At 35.1% G+C, this 19,577-nt stretch overlaps 1 protein-coding gene across 3 annotated transcripts in view; it reads left to right on the plus strand.

Moving 5' to 3' along the window:
* Positions 1-19,577, plus strand: part of SNTG2 (syntrophin gamma 2) — a 296,093-nt gene that overhangs the window by 171,290 nt on the left and 105,226 nt on the right. For all 3 annotated transcript variants that reach the window (XM_062572982.1, XM_062572983.1, XM_062572984.1), the window contains 2 exons: positions 6,596-6,683; positions 14,749-14,840. In XM_062572982.1, the coding sequence (XP_062428966.1) occupies positions 6,596-6,683; positions 14,749-14,840 (180 nt within the window). The remainder of the gene's footprint in view (positions 1-6,595; positions 6,684-14,748; positions 14,841-19,577) is intronic.

The following is a 19,577-nucleotide window of genomic DNA, read 5'->3' on the forward strand; positions in this document are numbered from 1 at the left end:
TGATGCATACTAAACCGTGCAGATGGTCTGTCGTTTTGTGGGGATACCAGCATTTTTTGTGCTTGGGAAGCTGTTGTGAAAACAAAAACATTCAAGATAGTGACATATTCACATACTACTGTTACAAAACAGAGCGGCATTTTATCCATATAGATGGCATTATGTTTTTCTACAGACTGTAAGACTTGCAGTGTAAAAGGGTAATGAAATTTATTTTCCATTTATTCCAGTTATTAAGGCCTGAAACAGTGAACATATGCATGATTACAAATAAATCCTAATCTAGCTGACTGTGTCTCCCTGTTAAATCAGGGAGACTTAGTACAGAAGGATCATTGTGGAAGTTTGTTGTAAGAAAATGAAACAGTGCCTAAATTGTCAATAATTTCTAAATCAGAGAATGCAGTATATGACCTGCTTGTTTTGATCACTTTGATAGCCTCTAGCTTAGCTTTTATACTCAGTAGCACAAGACAATCTTCATTAAAATTGGCTATTGTTCAGCTGAAATTGCTTTCATCATCATTTCAAACCATTCCTGGTGGACAATGGTGAAAGTTTCCTCTCTATTCAGGGGCACTTCTGGTCGGTTATAGTTCTTTTCTGAGTACTTGTAGGTATATTATGAATACAAACAAATACTACCAAAGAAAATTGGAACTGTAAGGCTACATGAAAACCTGTACTTACTCTTTTTATATCAATGTGCTGATCTTGTATTATCTTTTACAGAATAACAACCATTTAATTATGAAATAGAAGGACGTTTTAATATACGGGAAGAATATGAACTATGGGATTTGGTCCATTTTTTGGTTTAAAAAGCCATGTATTTGGGATAAAATATTTTTATTTTAACAAAGTCTGATTCTATGTAAACCTATGCATCTGCAGTCAAGCTGAGTGAGAGGTGTGTATATCTGTTTGAAGTAAAAATGGCACACTGTGCCATAGTGATGCTATGGTATGTGTTTCTAACATATCAGATATGTTAGTAATGGTTTACATTTTCAGCTGGGAATTATTTGTTTGTTTTTTGATAATTTGGCTATTTCTGTCATGATTTTCTGACGTATGTGAAAATTCTTTCTTTTGACAAGTAATACGTAGTAATATTTGAGCTATAAAACATACTACTTATTCTAAAATTACAAGTTATATATCTTTGAACTCTTTTCAGTTATAGCACATAAATAACAGTTGAGATTGACCTGAAGTTTCAAAGAGAAGTCAGTGTAGTGTTCTGATATTCTTGGAGTTTTTGAAGGATGGCAGTTATTTTCACAGGGATAGATCTTCATGCTTCAGTTAATAGTTAGCCTTAAGCGATTTTCTTCAAACCTCCATTGCTTCAGGGATCAGCTGAACTGGCTCTGATTGTATTTTCTGATCCAGAATACATAGCAACTTCTTTTATATATATTTTATATATATATATATACACACACCATATATTTGTGTAAGCAAAGTCTAGAATTTGTACTTAAAAGAAGGAAAAATAATGTAAAAAAACATGAAAAACAATTAAAATAATTTCCTTTTTGTCTTTGGTTCTTATTAAATATACTAGTTGGGATGGGTTAGGTTTAGCTCAGTTGGTTAGAGCATGGTGCTAATAATGCCAGGGTCATGGGTTTGACCCTGTATGGGCCACTCATTTGGGGTTGGACTAGATGATCTCCAGAGGTCCCTTCCAACCTTACCAATTCTCTGATTCTATAAGAATTGCTTAATATGTGCTACATTGCTGAAAGTAATGCTATGAGAATGTTTGTGAAAGGCAAAGCATCTGAAACACTCTTTGGAGTAAAATTAGGCCGTGCACTGTCATCTGGGAATGTCTTGTGCTTTAAGTGTGTGCAGCACCTATGGGGCCCTGAGCAGTGAGGTGATATGAGATGAGAGTGAACAAAAATAACTAACAGCAGTAACAAGAAGAAAATTACAATCTTTCTATGAACAGTATTGTTTAAATGGATAATTAAGTTTTGTGGTTAAAAAACATCTTTTAATTTATTTGTAGGAAGAAATAGGAGAAAAGTGTTAATTAAGTGAACAAAGAGAATTTGTGGTATAATTTCAGTCTGTGAAAACTTCCATAAGTTGCATTGTCTTCATAGGTAGGTAATGGGGAAGGGAAATTTTTTAAATGATAATAAACAGCATTTAGTTTCACACAGAATAGCATGTTTTATTTTTGAATTGGAAGATGCATAGATTCTCGGCTGTTTCAAGGCCTAAAGCAGCATACATATATCAATTGCTGTTCTACATTCACCAAATACACTAGGGTCTCCTCAGGTATTTATTCAGGCCTAAGGGATTGATTTACAAGGTATGAATGATAGCAAATCCAGTGAATACGATAAACTGAAGGAAAGATTTCAAATAGGAAAAAAAGATGGGTAAAGATTCAAGCTTTTTTCTCCTTTACTTCTCTGCATGTTTTATCTCCAGTTAAGTTGATATCTTTTCTGCCTCTAACTTTATATCTGAGTCTTTTAACAAACAAAACAGTATATGGCTTCACTTCATGTATGGTGGGATTGTATTATAATTGATAGATTTTGGTATTCCTGTGGGCATAGAGGGACTTGAGGAAGTTTACTGTGAACACTAGCTCCTACTGAAGCACAAGAAGGCAATGAGAAAACTCCCAGATTATGGATGAATTCAGTTATGAATGTGGGCTTGACCCACATGCTTAACAGGAATTAATTTGGAAGAATATTGATATGAATGCATTTGTCTCCCAAAATAAACAAATGGACTATAAAATTGTGGCGTGTTCAATGGCTATTTAGCATGAAAAAATTTATACTTACAGATTCAATTACTAAACAGTTTTATCTGTGTATGAGTAAATTTGCTTATGAGTTTTTGTCACTGAAGAACAACCACATGATAATAGCATATCCCAATTTAGAGTTTTGTCTACAGTTCAGACAGTCTTCAGAATTATATTCAGAACTTACTGCCCAGCTCATCTATAAGGATAAAAATGCTATGATATAAAATAAATATAAAAAGGGAATATTATTAAGCAGTAACTTTCAGCTGTGCTATTGTGCTCAACATGAAAGCAAAATGTTTAATCTGTCTTATTCAGAAGTAAAACTGTATATTTGAGAGAGAATGAGAATATGTTTCACTGCTGACAGGGGAACTAATATTCTATTCTATCTGTGTGATCCAAGGTGTGGATCAGTAACACCCCAAGATAAGCAAAACCATCTGTAAGCATAAGATTTGCTTAAATGACATTTACTGTTAGGAAAAGCACATATCTATGACTCATGCCACTGACTGAACTACCTGAACCTAAGTGTATAGGATTTCCCTGAAATAGAGCTTAATAGTAAAGGTGAGGCAACACATGTCATGCAGTTTTGCCAAAATCTCAGTCATATTTTGTTCTACAAACTCTGTAGTCAGATCTAGAGAGTCCTATTTATATTTTTTACATTATTTGTATTATAGTCTTGAGAAAAGGATGTGAAAAAAAGAGAAACATAATGAAACTTGTCTTGATAAATGCACTTAACAGAGAAATGCAAAATCCACAAATTAGAGTCAGCACAGAAAGTAAACATTTCCTTCAATGCTGTTTTGTCTTCCATACTTATCGCATATTTAAAAAAGTGTATACATATACACTTTTAGCTGCCGTAAATGTATTTGATCTACCATTAAAAAAAGTCTCTTCTCCTTTTAAATTCTCTTTTTGTATTATTAAGACAGAAAGGCAACAGTGCAATGGTCAGTGTTATTCCAAAGCTACTGGATTTGTCTTTTTGTATTGGATTTGTGTTAAAAGCTTCACCAACACAGAACATGCATTATTTAATGGCATTCTGCACCATTAATTCTTTCTAGTGAACACTGAAATTGATTTTTTTTTCTCAGTATGTGTGGTTCCATACCATTCCTTCTTTGGACATTACCTAAGAATAGAAAGTAGCTACAGAAGGGTAAGATACAGCACTAGTATCTTTACAGACATTACTGTTTGGTAATTTTAAACTGAAACTTCAAATATTTTAGTTCCTCCCTTTTAAGAATCATGTGAAATGAAAAAGTAAATATCACTCTTTGTAGCAATTTTGTTTTATTCCATACAATTTTTTTGCATTGAATTTGTCTACAAATTCCTTTTACAAAGGCTTTTTAGAAAGGTCTTCCAAAAATAGCTTAAGCAGTATGTATATCATGCTGTCTCCTCTCATCTCTTGACCTGTTTTACAAGAGTCAGTTTACCCCTTGTTGTGTAAACATTATTTGAATCAAATAAGAGTAAATATAGTTTTTGTGCTGTATTTGAAAGATTATTTCAAAATGTTTATATCTTAACATTTAAGTAAGTTAAAATTCTTCCTTATTATTTCAAAATCAAAGAATGAAAGTGATTCATGTTAGGAGCTTTTCTAAAATCCCAGTTGCAGTTGGTTAGGTGACTTCTTGGTATTACAGTAATTTTATTTAGTTCAGATTTTTTCCATTACATATTTCATTACAGTACTGTGACAATATATTATAACTTTGTGGGGTTTTTTAAATTGTCTAATATATTTTACAAAGTACTGATGTCACTATCCTGAGTGTGCACTGAAGTCATTATTGTTGATAGTTACCACATAGTGGCAAGGAAAATGATGTCAGAAGATCCAGAAGCATTCTGTGACAGGATCTTTTTATATCTTGTTAACTCTGACCCTTCCGATGACTTTCTGACAGCATGATTTCTTTGGAAGGGAATATAGTTGGGTGTCCTTTTCTATTCTTGCTCTCTTTGTGGGAATCCCACTCTTCCTTTGTACTTTTGATGGGTATGCTGACGGTACGTTCAGAAGTCCTCATTTCTTCAGGTACTTTTTATTGTAAGCTAACAGTTTTTCTTGACACCTGCACATTACAATGACCACTGTAATTGTCGTTTCAGCTATATATGCACTCATAAATTAAACGAGTCCAGGACTATTCTCTGGGGCTGAGGCCAACTGATCCAGGAGGACCTGTCTCCATGATTTTCTCCTCCAAAACAGGATAAAAAGTTCAATCACAATCTTTGCATATACCCATGTATGAATTATGTCTGGGAATTTTTGGGGAGATGGCTAATTGACCTGGGCTGAAATCATACCAAGGCCATTCCAAAAATTTAACATAACAGGCAAATATGTTCCAGTACCCAGGAGCATTATTTTGCAGTGTTTACTAGTATATGTAAAGCCATACGTCCCAATATTTTGGAACTTTTAACTTTTTAGAGACCAAGCAATACGTGATATGGTTACAAGACATACGTAATATCTGTTGTTTGTAATGCTTAAAATTTCATAATGAATATTTATTTTAAAGGCAAAAAGTAATTCATTATTTGTTAACTTCATACATTCACATGTAGAAATTGTTTCCAATTAGGCTGATTTGGTCAACTGATCAACAAATCAGCAATTCTATCAATAGGGCGTGGCAAAAATTTATTTACTCTTTCTGTCTTATAAATGCATTTGTCAAATTTAAAAGCATTTGATATAGTTTTAACTTCATTACAATGCAGATTAGGATAGTGTGAAGAGATTAGGTAGTGAGACTGACCTAAAAGGAGAACATCAATTCTTTTTAAATTCTAGTGTGGATATTAATGAAGTTTGGGAAGCCACATTTATCAACCTGAGACTGCTAAGTAAATGCAATCTAACATGCAAGGATGTACCAACAGTTTCTTCAATTTTTATCATAGCTATTTTTCATATCTAGATCAGTTTATATATATAAATGTATATATACCTGTGTATATATCTGAAATGTATGTTCTTACTGTGTAGGAAGGATGGGTTCACATTGCTTTTCTAGCCAGTGAAGATTTGAGTCATCTCAGTTTTTGTCTCCCTTTTTTAATTTGATGTATAAGAGCAATCCTTATGCAGTTGTGTGCTATACCTTTAATTAAATTCTGATATTTTAATACACATGTGTCTATTATGTATGTGTATGTATCTAATGAATGCATAGTTATATATATAGTCTCTTCTGCTTAGTAAACACTTACAGAATGAAGACATTCAAAGAAATCAAGGCTGTATTTGAAATAGAGAAATTTTCATAATGTGTCAGCTAACTGAATCAAGCCTAATACTTTGGAACCAGATATAAAATATATATTATGTATTAATATATATTTATATTACGCATGTTTATACACATACAATAAATATATATACACATATATAGACATACATACCTCTATATGTATACATGTAGATACACACATACAATCATATATACACATAAATAGACATAAACATATATATGCCTAGTATCTTGTCCCAGTATCTAGAGGCTATGTTCAGCTGGTATATATAGGCAAATTGCCCACCAAATTATTTCTTCATGTTGTTTCTGTGGTCTTGCCTACTCACATCTTTTGTTGGTGTGGCTTGACCCTCCAGGCATTCTTCATTTCCAGTCAGAAATATTCATATTGAATTTCTTGCAGATCAACAGAGATGTAGATTTCATTGTAACTAATGTGCTTTCCATGACCGGTGGTTCTTTGGTGGTTTAAAGTAGCTGTTATTTGTCATACTGACAGGTACACCTACTGCGAAATGCTGGCGATGAAGTTACCATCACCGTTCAGTACCTCAGGGAAGCGCCATCATTTTTAAAGCTCCCATTAGGTAAGGGGAAATGAATGGATAGGAGTAATTTGTTTTCCTCTTTGCAGTATTTCTCACAATAAGAAGACACTAACAGAAATAGCAATTCAATCCTTGAGTGTTTTACAGCAAGAAGAAAATAATCTATATGTACTTTATTGCTTAACTTGTAAGAATCTAGTACTACTGCATGATAGCTTCTGTATAGTTTATTCAAAATGAACCTGAAAACTCACTAAAATACAGTACAATCATGGATGCTTTCTCAAAGTTTTTCCATGCTAGAGTTAATGGAATATAATAAAGTAGTGTTTTTAAACATTTGAATCCTACATTTACAGTGAAAGTTATGGAGTTTTTTTACTCAGAATGATCTAGAAAAACAGCAGTATGCTTACACACAAAACAAATGCATGACATTAGTTGTGAATATGTAATAAATTATTTTGATATTTTGATCATTTTAGGAAGCAGAATTATAATGTGCCACGTGTGCAGTCAAACTATAGGAATAGTAAACTGTTTACGAGCACTGCAGATGAAGAAAGTCTTCTATTTGTTGGTTAGCAAATACTTACAAATAATGAAGATACTCAAATGAAATTTAGATCGATCATATTGTGAGTAGAAAAATGTGCATAATATCAACTAACTGAATCAGACCAAATACTTGAGCATCATTTTACCTTATACATGATTTTCTTTCTAAACTGAGAAAAACATTTAAAATGTGTCTTTTGTTTGAGATTTTATGTAAGTAGTGCTCAACTGTGTACTTGCTTTTTCTTGATTTGGACAGATCAGGATTTACCAAGCTTTGCCTCCTGTAGTTAGAAAATGATTGTCTGTCATTTCTCTATATTCTTACACTTGTTATAAGCAAAGTTGCCAGGTCTCTTCTAGGGTGAACTATACCTTTCATCTTAAAAACATTATTTTACTTTTTATAGCTTATCATTTCCATTTGAAAATGGAATATAAATTCATTAAATTCAAAAAAATCTTACTTTGAAATATTTTTGTCTGTTCAATGTTCCTTATAATGAGACTTTAATTTTTTTCTTCCTACTTTTCCATCCTAGGTCATCAGATAGCTAGAGACTTTTGACAATGCACCCAAGCTTAGGAATGATTTTGCCAAGCTAGCAGGCTCTTAAAAATAGTATCTGTATTGTTGGCCATATTTTTACATAGTTAGTTACAGTTACACCACTCTGCTCTTTGGCAGATCTATCCTGCTATGGTTACAGGGCATGTTGCTGATGCAATTTAAAGGGCCTGCTTCAGGGCAGTTACTGTTGTTCAAGTAAGACCTGTTTGAAACAGGAAGACTACTGTAATTGTGGCAGATCATCATCTATCCTTGTATGGTTACAGGGCGTGTTGCAGATGCAGTTTCAATCAAAATTGTGGTAGGATGAACATGCAGAATACCAGTCTATTCTTGGACATTTCAGTGAGGTTGAGATTTGAAGCTCAGATGGAATTCCTATAGCAAACAAATCTGCTGTCTTGCTTTTAGCTAGAGCCAGAGTACTAGAGTCATGAAGACAAGATAGAATTTCCATAGAGACAGAGAATTCAGACTGAAGTTGGAACTCAGTTTCTAAGTAATCTGATAATACACACATCTGCATGAAGAGTTCATTTACGTTGGAACACTATCAATTTGTGTCTAAAGTCCTGCTTTGCCAATCTCTACACTGCTTATTTTTTGATGTGGGATATGTCCTATGTTATTTCTGAGAAAGCCCAGGTGTACAGTGCTGGGCTGGTGCATACATTTTTTATGCAATATAGCACTTCCACTACAGATTTTCTGAACACCAAGAGCTCATCATTCTGGTTCAGTTACAGTCCTCACAAGAGGTCATGCATGGGTCTGCAACTTGTTCTTCACCACAGCTGTAGCCATGCTATTCCACTCTCTCTGGCATGTTTTCCTGTCAGTAACACAGTGTTATTTTAAACAAGCTATCACAGACTTTCAAGAAGCACAACAGAGAAGCAGTGCTTAACTTAAGAAGCTTAAAGAGACATGTTGGATACAAAATGCAAATTTTGGGCAGTGCTCCCTTACAGCGAGCATGAAGAAATCTTTGTCAAGTATTTTACTGTCCTAGTCACTCCAGTGCATGATCATAAGACCTGGAGTCCTATACTACAGGCTTAACAAAAAGACTCTTCCAGTGTGATCAGGCAGCAGTGCAACTGAAGAAATGACTCTTTTCCTGAACTAGATTTGGACATCAGCACAGAGCTCACCTGCTTGTTCCCAGGATAGTCTGTGCAGCCATCCAGTATAGGCTGAAACCAAACTCAAGTGAATGAGATGATCTTTGGACTTGATACAAGTGCTCATTCTAGCAGTGAGTGGGAAGAAAATAAGGTCTCAGAAAATCATGGAAAACAGATTGCTTTAGGGGTGCACACTGACATTACGAAGATGAGCAGAAGTGGGACAAAGCACCCTATGTTGGGAAGAGCTTTCCAAAAACCCATATACAAAGGGCAATTCTAGTCATGAAGCATCAGTGACATATTATAGGCTAATTAACAGTTATATAAAACAATAAAGTACATCCCAACTCACACTACAGTCAAGACTGAAGTGTATACATGCATAACTGATATATCGTGGCCTTTCCTGGTCCCAGAAGACTCAAGCGTATAATCTCCTACCTCCAAGCATTCAGTCAGACTAGCTGCTACATTGGCAATTTTGATGCTGTGAAGTTCTCCTTTTGAATGAAATCATATTGTCTCTTCCCATTAACCAGTGTTATTACTATGTCTTGTAAGTACATCCTCATGAGTAACTCCCCTGATTACTTTTCATATTTCTTCCTTCCCTACGCTATCTCCTGCAGTGGGCTAGCAAAGGCACAAGATATCACAACAGGGAAATACGTGCCTATAGTTCCCAACACCTTTGTCTGGCTGCTTCCCCATTTCATGGGTAATGAACAACTAATATAGGATTTGGCATGGGTATAGGCAAGGGTACTGACTAATTGACACTTAGAAATGAGACAAGGACTGCTTGTTTCTTCATTTCGGGCAGGTCCTACCCAATGGCGGTATGCCAGTATTAGTAGAGATCTCTCTTTCACAGCTGCCTGGGACTTCTGGGCCATACTAGAGTATTATGATTGTCCATAATAGTATGGTGTCATCAAATATTTGGCACAGAAATTTGATCAGCAGTATTGTTAAAATATTGGAGGATACTTGTCATAGCTTGGCCTAGACCAGATATTTCTTTCTTTAACAACTATCAGGCCCGGATTAGAAGTTTCCATGAGCCAGCCATTCCCAATGTCTGATAGCAGCCACCCTGTTTTGGAGGCTAAGAGAAATGGATACAGCCAAACAATGCCAGTTGGTTTCAGTTCCAGAGAACAGGCTCTGACACTATTTTCTTTACTAGTTTAGCTGTACCTGCTGAACTCACTTTACACATCCACAAATAAAGTTGCAAAGTTTGTGCTGTAAGTAGCACTGGGTGCTTGGCAGATTGGATCCAGCTACCAATATATTGTGTACTTCTAGACAGAAGTAGAGATTGATGAATTTGCTGTCTTTGTCTCTACAGAAATAGCTGAGGGAGACACTTCTGTCTCACCTTCTCATGGGTTTCCCCAACCTCTCACTGTGAATCCTCCAACAGCAGACCATTCACTGCTTATGCCATTGAGACCGTGTTCTTTGAGCACAGATAGATGAGGAAAGATTTCTCACCTGTCACGCCTCAGCATAATTTTGTAGGACTGGAAGGTGCCAGGGTGCTAACAGTGCTACATTCAGGGGGAACAGCACTAGCAGGAGTAGCAGCTGCGCCAAGTCCAGCTAGTCCAGCCTGTAGGATGATTCACAGAAGATAAATGCAATAGCTGAATCAGTAAATCTTTAGTCTGAGACTCCAAATGCTCTTCCATGTGGCTCCAGCCTTGGGTGAGGAGTGAAGAGAATAGGACTTAGAGCTTCCAGATGCTAGGGCTGATGGTAGTATAATCTAAATCCTAATCTAATCCTACCTGGATACACAATAATTGGCTTGTAGGAGTGTAGCCGTGGCACCTGCTAATAAAATTTAGGACAACAAGACCTTGATTCCTGTGAGAAGAGAGCTTTTTAAAAATAAAATTATATATATATTATATATTTTTTATTTTATATTTATATTTTATAAATTTTATAAATTTATATTTATACTTTTATTTATTTATTTGTTTTTATTATATTTCTAAATATATATATATATAAAATGGGAAAGTAAGACACAATTTTCTCTTCTGGACTGGGTGCATTTTTTTTTGGTTTTGAATTTGGAAATAAAATGCTAATAAGTAACTGAAGTTGTATCTTTTGCCTTTCCATGGATTCCAGGAGCTCCTGACATGTTAGCTTCTTCAAGATGTACAGCTGTGTGTCCTGGCAGCCTTCCCATGTCAAGGCAAGGACTAGGGTTCAGAATGTTCTCCAGGGTAATAAAGTAGGCCAGCTAAGGAGTGGTGGGTTGTGGAAGGAGACCTCCACCGGACAGGTTTTGTGTTCTTGAAGGAGAAACTTGATTTGTAGCATCAATAACTGTCTGCTCATTGGGTTGTCTTGCTCCATGACTAGGATGATTCCTCATCCCATAGCCTGTGATTTGCTTTAAGGTCACAGTGGGTGAGCAAGAGGACAGATCTGTGTTCCTGGAAACAAAAAGGAGAAATTTCCTGTTTGGAAGTAAGTCAAGAAGTTTTTAGTGGATTAGTTATTAGGATTCTTTGCTGTAGATGGAATTGAGTACGTTAATCATTCCAGAGTTGAATAGTTGTTAAGGGCCATGTAGGGCCCTTTTAGATAAGTTTTACTGTTGCTGGAAAGATTCCTTAGAGCATTTTATTGTAAATTTATCTTTCTGATAATTAGACAAAATTACTAGAATAGTCTGAAATTGCAAGGCTTGTAGTGAAAATAAAAATTATTAGAAGCTTTTCCTTCAATTTTATTTTGTGATTTGACTGGAATGATCTTTTTTCAGTTTTGTCTATTGGAAGTTGTCTATGACATAAATTAACAAGTCAGATATATGAGATTTGTTAATACAAGATATTCCCAGTATGATTCAGTAACTTTGATAATAAAACAAATTGTAGTATTATGAAGAGATTAAAAACTTACTGATTACATGGATCTGCTTTTCAGTCAGAAAGAATAGAAATGAAAAAGATGTATAAACAACTCCCAACTGTACAACTGCAAATGAGTTATTGCTTTCAGATTTGGTTTCATCTAACTCTGTAATTTCCTGAGTTATTGCTAACTCTGCGAAGTCCCCTGAGACCCTTTCCCTGACCTCTGAGTTCTGGGATCTCTGCTTCCTAGTACCTTCAGGAGTGTTCCAGTCTCTTTACATGAACTGCAAACTCCTATACTGTTGCTAGGTCTCCTTCTCTGACTTCTCACCTTGCAGGCCAAGTTTCTTTTTCTGAGTATACTCAGTAATTGCTCAAGAAAAGATCAGTCTTAACCAGAGGATACTTCCTAACCCAGCTTTCTTAAAAGAATAGAAAATGACACATCTGAGAATAAACACATAAAACAGATACAGCCTGTCGTAGTCTGCATTCACATTTCTCACAGGTTGGCTGTCTAGCTATAATTTGGGTGGGGTAAATGACAGCTAGGTAATAAATGGATGCTGAAAACTTCACTGCATATCAAAAGCCTAGTATCTGGCATGAGTATCCATTGGGATAGTGTACTGTAGTCATGGAAAGGGGAGTTACCTATAGCAGTTACTTATTTTACATATATATGTTGTTCTGATAGTCATTCTTGAACTTCTGTTCCAGAGTTGGACTGGTACCTAGCTCATTTGGTTTGGAGTCTCATCTGCTTGGGTAAAGACTATAGTAGCAGATAGTAGAAGTTTTATTTCATGTTGGTGTATTGTGTGTTGTGTATTTACTGTCTTTTGTCTTTTGTTTTGTTCTGAGATCAGGGGGAAAAAAACTACTTGTTTGGTTTTGGTCTGCCATGTAGGGAGGCAGGTGAAGCTGCTTGGAGAAATGAGAGAAACAGCACCTTCCATGAAAGCATTTGAGCATACACAGGGGCAGTTTCTGAAGTGCTGAATGTGGCTAGAAATGAATAGTCCATGAGTATGTGAGGCACAGGAAGCGGGGAACAGACTAAAAGACTTGTGAACGTGGTTGCAAGTCAAGACTGGGAGGTGACTGAGGCTGAGAGAGGCTATGTAGAGTTTGTTGTGACTAAGAAAATGGCTGAAAACTGCTGAACTGGAAAGCAAATCTGTAAGGACACTGTAGTAGGAGGAAAAAAATATTATTTAACCTTTTATTCTAAGTTTACCATGCAACAGATGTCAGTTTTCTGTATTAAAAAAAATTATTTGAATGTAATGTTTTGCATTATAGTAAAATTTGGATTTAGAGATTTGGAAATCTCTAAAATTCATGTATTTGGTATATGTTCAATTAACAGAAGAGATAGGATAGTTCCATTTTAAGAATCTGGCTGACTCATGGACCTGTCATAGTTGTATACTGCAAGAGGTAATAGGTAGTATATTATAAATAATAATTTCCACTCTTCAGTGGAAAATTTAATGCCAACTATTTTATTTAAATGTTATTATAAAGAATGTTGAAAAATTTTCCAGCAAGCTATGATCATCAATCCAAACATAGATTTTGGTGTTCATATACATGAAACTATCCATAAAATGTTATGGTTAATTCCTACAACTGCAAACTGTATCTATGCTATCTAAGTATCTAAAAGTTTTGTAAAATGAGTGTGAAAGTATGATTAATTAAATGAGAACAATCAGCCAGCTTCCATGGCCATCAGAGATACAAGCCGTTGTAAATGCCTCTTGCTGATATCATTTAAAGGCATACAGAAATGATTGCAAGTGAAAACATGCTGAAACTTAAGAATTCAGGGTATTATTTTGAGACCTCAGGATTGAACTGACAGAGATTTATTATGGTGAAAATGCACTTATGTTGAACTAACTTTCATTTTGCTAACTCCTTCAGATATGTGGAATAAATACGTATAAAAATATATGGCCAAGAATGACTTTTTGACTTTTGCAATGTTAGACCTGTAAAACCTATTAATGTGAAATGATTTACAGGCAGTTTCAGGTGACTTCTTCAGATAGAAAAAAGAGTTTTCAGTAATTATGAATATAATGCTGTGAAATTGATTTTATGTACTTTATTGATAAGGTCAAATCCTGTCTGACCATAATTGTATGAAGTATATTATTGGAACTATATGTTAATATTATACATTTAACAAAAATTGGACAATGATGTGACTTTGTGCCTTTTCCATTCTAAAAATAGGTTATTACCTACAGATGCATTAAGCTAACCTTGAGTCACATTAACCATTAAAGCAGGATAATGATACATAACTGTTAAAGAAAGAGTTATCTCAGAGAAAATGTTTTAGACTATAATCGTGCAATATTAGCATTATAAAATGACTCCTTGCTTTTAATCTCTCAGTTTCAAAAGGTACCTCATACTTTAACATAATTGACACTCGTAACAAAAAGATATACCCATTAATAAAGTGTATGTATGTATACAGTTAGTGCTTCTCTGTTCTTATTAGCGTCATCTATAAATACAATTCATGGTTATATATGGGGTGAGACTTTCAATAGTGAATAAGAAATGTATTCATTAAATTAATCGGATTTGTGTAACTAAATTACTTACTTGGTTTTAAATATATCATTCTCAGTGCAAAAAAGACTTAATCTTGCTAACGGTTAAACGTATTAGAAGTTCTCCTTGGCACAGTCTCTATATAATGATGTCCAGCTGCATTTATCTTTATAGACATATAAAGTGTAGCATATGGTCAGACACATTGTCTGTCATTCTGAAATCCAAGCAGTACCTCTCTTTTGGTTTTGAGGTTGATATAGAAGGTTCTCATTGTGTATCCTTTTTCAGCTGAATAGCTATTGACTGCTGAAAAAAGTTATATAATGTAATATAATATAATATATTAATATAGACAGTTATCTTTCATGATCTGATTTCAGGTTCCCCTGGACCATCTAGTGATCACAGCAGTGGAGCTTCATCACCTCTCTTTGACAGTGGCTTACATTTAAATGGAAACTCAACTAACACGGTAAGCAAATTAGTAATAAAAACATGATGTAAGCTGTGTAAGTTTGCTTTCCATTCTGAGCTTCAGAATGTTAACAGAGGACTGTCTTAAGGATTTTTATTTATTTATTTAATTTAAGTGCATATGCACTGGATTTACAAAGTAAATTCTAGATTTACAAAGTAACCAGCACAGGCTTCTGAGTTACTAGATTCTCATTTTGAGAAGCTTGTAAGAGTGACCATGATGAGACTGGGTCACTGGATTAGGGGATATAAGTTCATGTTAACTTTTGACCTATTTTATTGAATTTAATACAGCTAAAGATGCTGAGTTACACATGGAATTCTGAAAAGAATGTAAAGACTGAATTACTGAAACAAATGTTCATGACAGGAGAAAAAAGTGAGAAAAAGAGAAAGAAGTGGAACAGGAAATCAGATTTAGGAGGAGAAAATCAGTTCTTTAATTGGATGATAGTCGGTCCTTTTCTCTTTAGCAAACAGCTATGACTGAAACGTACATAACATCATGAGAGGTTTTTTTTTTTTTTTTTCCTTTTTGAAGAGAAAAAAACAGTTGGCAAAGCTAAAGAAGATAGCTTCTAAGACAATCTATATTGTTGTAGTAGGTGGACATGCTGCTATATTAAATTTTTTTTTTGACTCAGCAAAAGATAGCAGTGTCAACTGCCTGATGATGTCTCCCATAGCTTCACACTTTTCTGAGCAGTATCTCTCTAAACTGATCCTTAAGGCTGGTTTTCATCTGATCAAAATTCTGAGATTCATCTATACTGTGGTACCTATAACTTAGGGCCTACAGTCCAAACTAAGTCTAGATACAGCAAGTTTCATGTTTATTTCTTTGCAATTGATTATTTCTTTAGGTTGTGTTGTTGTCTTACCAAAGAACCCCAGTCAGTTATAAAGGTCCATCATTCTGCAGTGCTTGAAGAAAGCCTGTGTACCAGGTGCACTGGAATCAGTCTGTTTTGCAAAGAGCATGTGTTGTAAGAAGAGGGCTGTAGTCAGATGATTGCATGTGATTACATTAGCATGTTTTTGTAAAACATGCTTTTAAGTGCTAACATGAATGTTCCATAATAACTGACAAAAATTATTATGACTGCACTTTGGGAATTGAACATTTTGAATCTACACATTGCAAAAGTATAAATGAGCATCTGGAGATGTTTAAACTTGTAGCAGATTAATTTAGAATTGCACTTCCCAAGGTAGCACACAAAAGACTGTGAGTAAACTTGAAATATAGGTAGGAAAAGAGAAAGTAAAATAAAGGACAATACTTAGGAACTAATTGTTCTTTATACAGTACTTACTCTCTTTTTCTGAAGTCTCACATAAGCTCACATGAGGAGATATGCCTAAGCACCAGACACTATGGCCTAGAAGAAAAATCTACATTTTATCTAGCCTAGAAAAAATGTCATGATATTCCTTCATGTGAAACAATATGAAAAACTATCAAGTTCTTTTAGCGTGAAATGAAAAAGAAAAGTTTAAAATATTCTAAACAGAAATGAATAGATTTTGAGATAGCTAATGGAAAGTACATGGTCAAGCTTTTATCAAACTAAGCTGTGCCAGAGCCGTTATCAGAACCTCAAAAGAGGTTATGAGTGTATTTCAGCTACCAGCTAGTGGATGTTTCTATTTTTTTTTAATTATATATTTTCATTCTTATGGGAAAGGAAAGCAGGACTACTATTTCCTCAGACAGTGGGGCCTGATTTCTTTAAGGCTAAGGGTATTTAAGCCCCTTTAATTTCACCTTGGTAGCAGAGATCTGACTCACTTGAATAATCTGTTACATCTTGTGAGTTTTTACTGCAGTCGTATCTACCTTCCTAACCGCAGTCAGATCAATGCTGTATTAGACAATGCACATATTGGTGGAAATGCTGCTGCCAAAAGCATACAATGCAAAGGAAAGAATAGATATGAGAGAAAAGGAATTACTTTTATGCCAGGTTTACAAGCTGTCATGCAGCATGTCTGTTATGAAAAACAATAATAGAGAGATACCTGAGCTAATGCTATGCCAGGCTGTAACACTCGCATGACACAATAGAGTAAGTTGTGGAAATAATGACTTGTATTATATAGAAAGTAGTCTAGTCATGTAAACATAAAGCTGTTTCGCCTAACACTATTTTCAGTTCTGGTTGTATCTTGCAGTTCTCTGTTAGACATAGTTGTATGAGCATTACTGTGGTGGGTCTGTTAGGTGTGGTATGTGATATCATCTTCAGGATTTATATACAGCCTTCCTACAATATTTGAGCAGTATGCGGTATAGCACTTTAACCAACAGACAAGGTTTTCAGTAGTGCATACATCAAAACAGAAAAGCTTTTCAATGAACCATTACCTCAGCAATGACTCCCCCAAAATCACAGTATATATATACTTTTTGGAGCATAAATAAATGAGCTGAAATGCCCTCTTTATACTAACTATTTTGTACTTTAGCACTGTGACAAATGCTATAGTGATTGGTAGTGACAGATACATTCACCTGTATATGATATGTGGTTTATTGAATACAATGTGAAATCTTAGAGGGGAACAGAAAAGGTTCAGTCTTTAGTGCTAAAGAAGGAGCTGGTCTGAAGGCCAGTGATTACAGGTCGTGTACATGTATATCAATGATTCTAACCACAAAACTTTGGGGAAAACACAATATGGATATTCTTCTTGCTGTCCAGATGTCCTGGATTTCCAGGCTGACCACTGGAGAAAAAAGCAAAAGCCTGAAATAACTTTTAATAAAGACATATAATGAAGGCATAATAAAAATATCATTAAATTATTATTATTCAATAGGATAGTTGCCAGGCACATGGGGATAATGTGGATGTCTTTCATATGTTTGAAAATCCAGCTTCCCTGAGATAAGGTAAATGGTCTAAAAGTGGTACTCTAAGTGAACTGAGGCTAAAGTAGACCATGATTTTCTGTGTGTTCATGCAATTTAAGAACTCTAATTAAAGTGTATGATGAGTTTGGTTGGTTACATGAAACTAAATAAGCATTTAGGATTTTCTAAATTGCTTTAATTTTTTTTCTTAGTTATTTTGTTTCAGCTATCAAATTTAAATGTTTTGCATTAAGAAAGACATTATCTACTTCATCACCTGCTACAGCTTATGAAAAAGAAAACATACAGATGTCCAATAGTTGATGGGACCTGTAGGATGCTAAATGTTTAATGTACTATGAAAGATCCTGATTTCAGAGTGAGATAAAGGTATCTATGGCTCAGTCAAGCCCATAAAGGGAAAGAAGAGGAAAACGCTCTAGGAAAGGGGATAGACATACCAATACAGAGAGTAAAAGCTATGCTGATGGATACTTCTAGTAAGTGATTGGGCTATTGAATTGAGATCCAGTTGCTACTATGCATCTAAAAGCTTCAGTGATTTTATTTTTTGATTGCTTATATGGCATCTTGCAATTCAGTATAAACATACTATTTATCATTCTGAAGTTTTATTTTATTCTCCATTTTTACTGTCTTATAGCTCACTTTGAAGACATTTCAAGATTTCAGATCAATACTTTTTCTATTAGAATGGTTTAGTATGTGATAGCAGTAGACTCAGCCATTCCTTGATCTGAAAGTCCATGATTTTCTCATTGAGAATGAAAGCATTATAGGTATAGATCTTGAAGCTTTAAATTGACTTCCAATTTACACTACATCATTTAGTAATGTATGTGCATAAAATGTAACAAATACAAAGAATATTTCCCTTGCTTAGAGGAACAGTGCTGGTAACTGTCATTAAAGTAATCATCAATATCTGCTGAACAGAAAAGAAAAATGTCGCAATAGATGAGCATGGTAGTTACACTTAAATATTTTGGACTGCTGGGCTGAGGATCTATATGAAATGAAATAAACACACTGCAAGTAAGTGTGCTCCTTTTATTTCATGAATAAATTTGAAAAAGCTGTCTCTTTTCTGCATATCGGGAAAAATAATCTGAATTTTCTGTTCTGATTACACCTTTCAGGAATAGTAGCAGTGGAAAAATAAGTTGGAAAAAGACAACTAATTAATGCCTTTCTACTCTATTCATATAGAATTGTGTACAAAGTTACTTTGATATTGAGTAAGAAAATTGTTTAGTTTAGATTTAAATGTTCAAAAACAGCGTGTGACTCTAATTTGCATTAAAGTTAATTGAGACTTTCACTATGACCTTATTAAAGTGAATAAATGGTATCTTTAAATGTCTTATCTTTTAGTTCCATTAATAAGAACTGTCTCTCATAACATACTCCCAGGCAAGCTAAGGAAGTGTGAGCTAGATGAGTGCACAGTGAGGTGGATTGAGAACTGGCTGAAAGGCAGAGCTCAGAGGGTTGTGCTTAGTAGCAAAGAGTCTAGTTGGAGGCCTGTGGCTAGTGGTGTCCCCCAGAGCCCAGTACTGGGTCCCATCCCATTCACCTTATTCGTCAATGACCTGGATGAGGGGACAGAGTGCCTCCTCAGCAAGTTCGCTGATGATACCAAGCTGGGAGGAGTGGTTGACACACCTGAGGGCTGTGCTGCCATACAGAGAGACCTGGACAGGCTGGAGAGTTGGGCGGAGAGGAACCTCCTGAGGTTCAACAAGGGCAAGTGCAGGGTCCTGCACCTAGGGGGGGAGAAATAACCCTAGGCACCAGTACGAGCTGTGGGCAGACCTTCTGGAGAGCAGCTCTGCAGAGAAGGACCTGGGAGTG

This window comes from Rhea pennata, chromosome 3 (genome assembly GCF_028389875.1).
Source record: "Rhea pennata isolate bPtePen1 chromosome 3, bPtePen1.pri, whole genome shotgun sequence".
Classification (NCBI taxonomy): domain Eukaryota; kingdom Metazoa; phylum Chordata; class Aves; order Rheiformes; family Rheidae; genus Rhea; species Rhea pennata.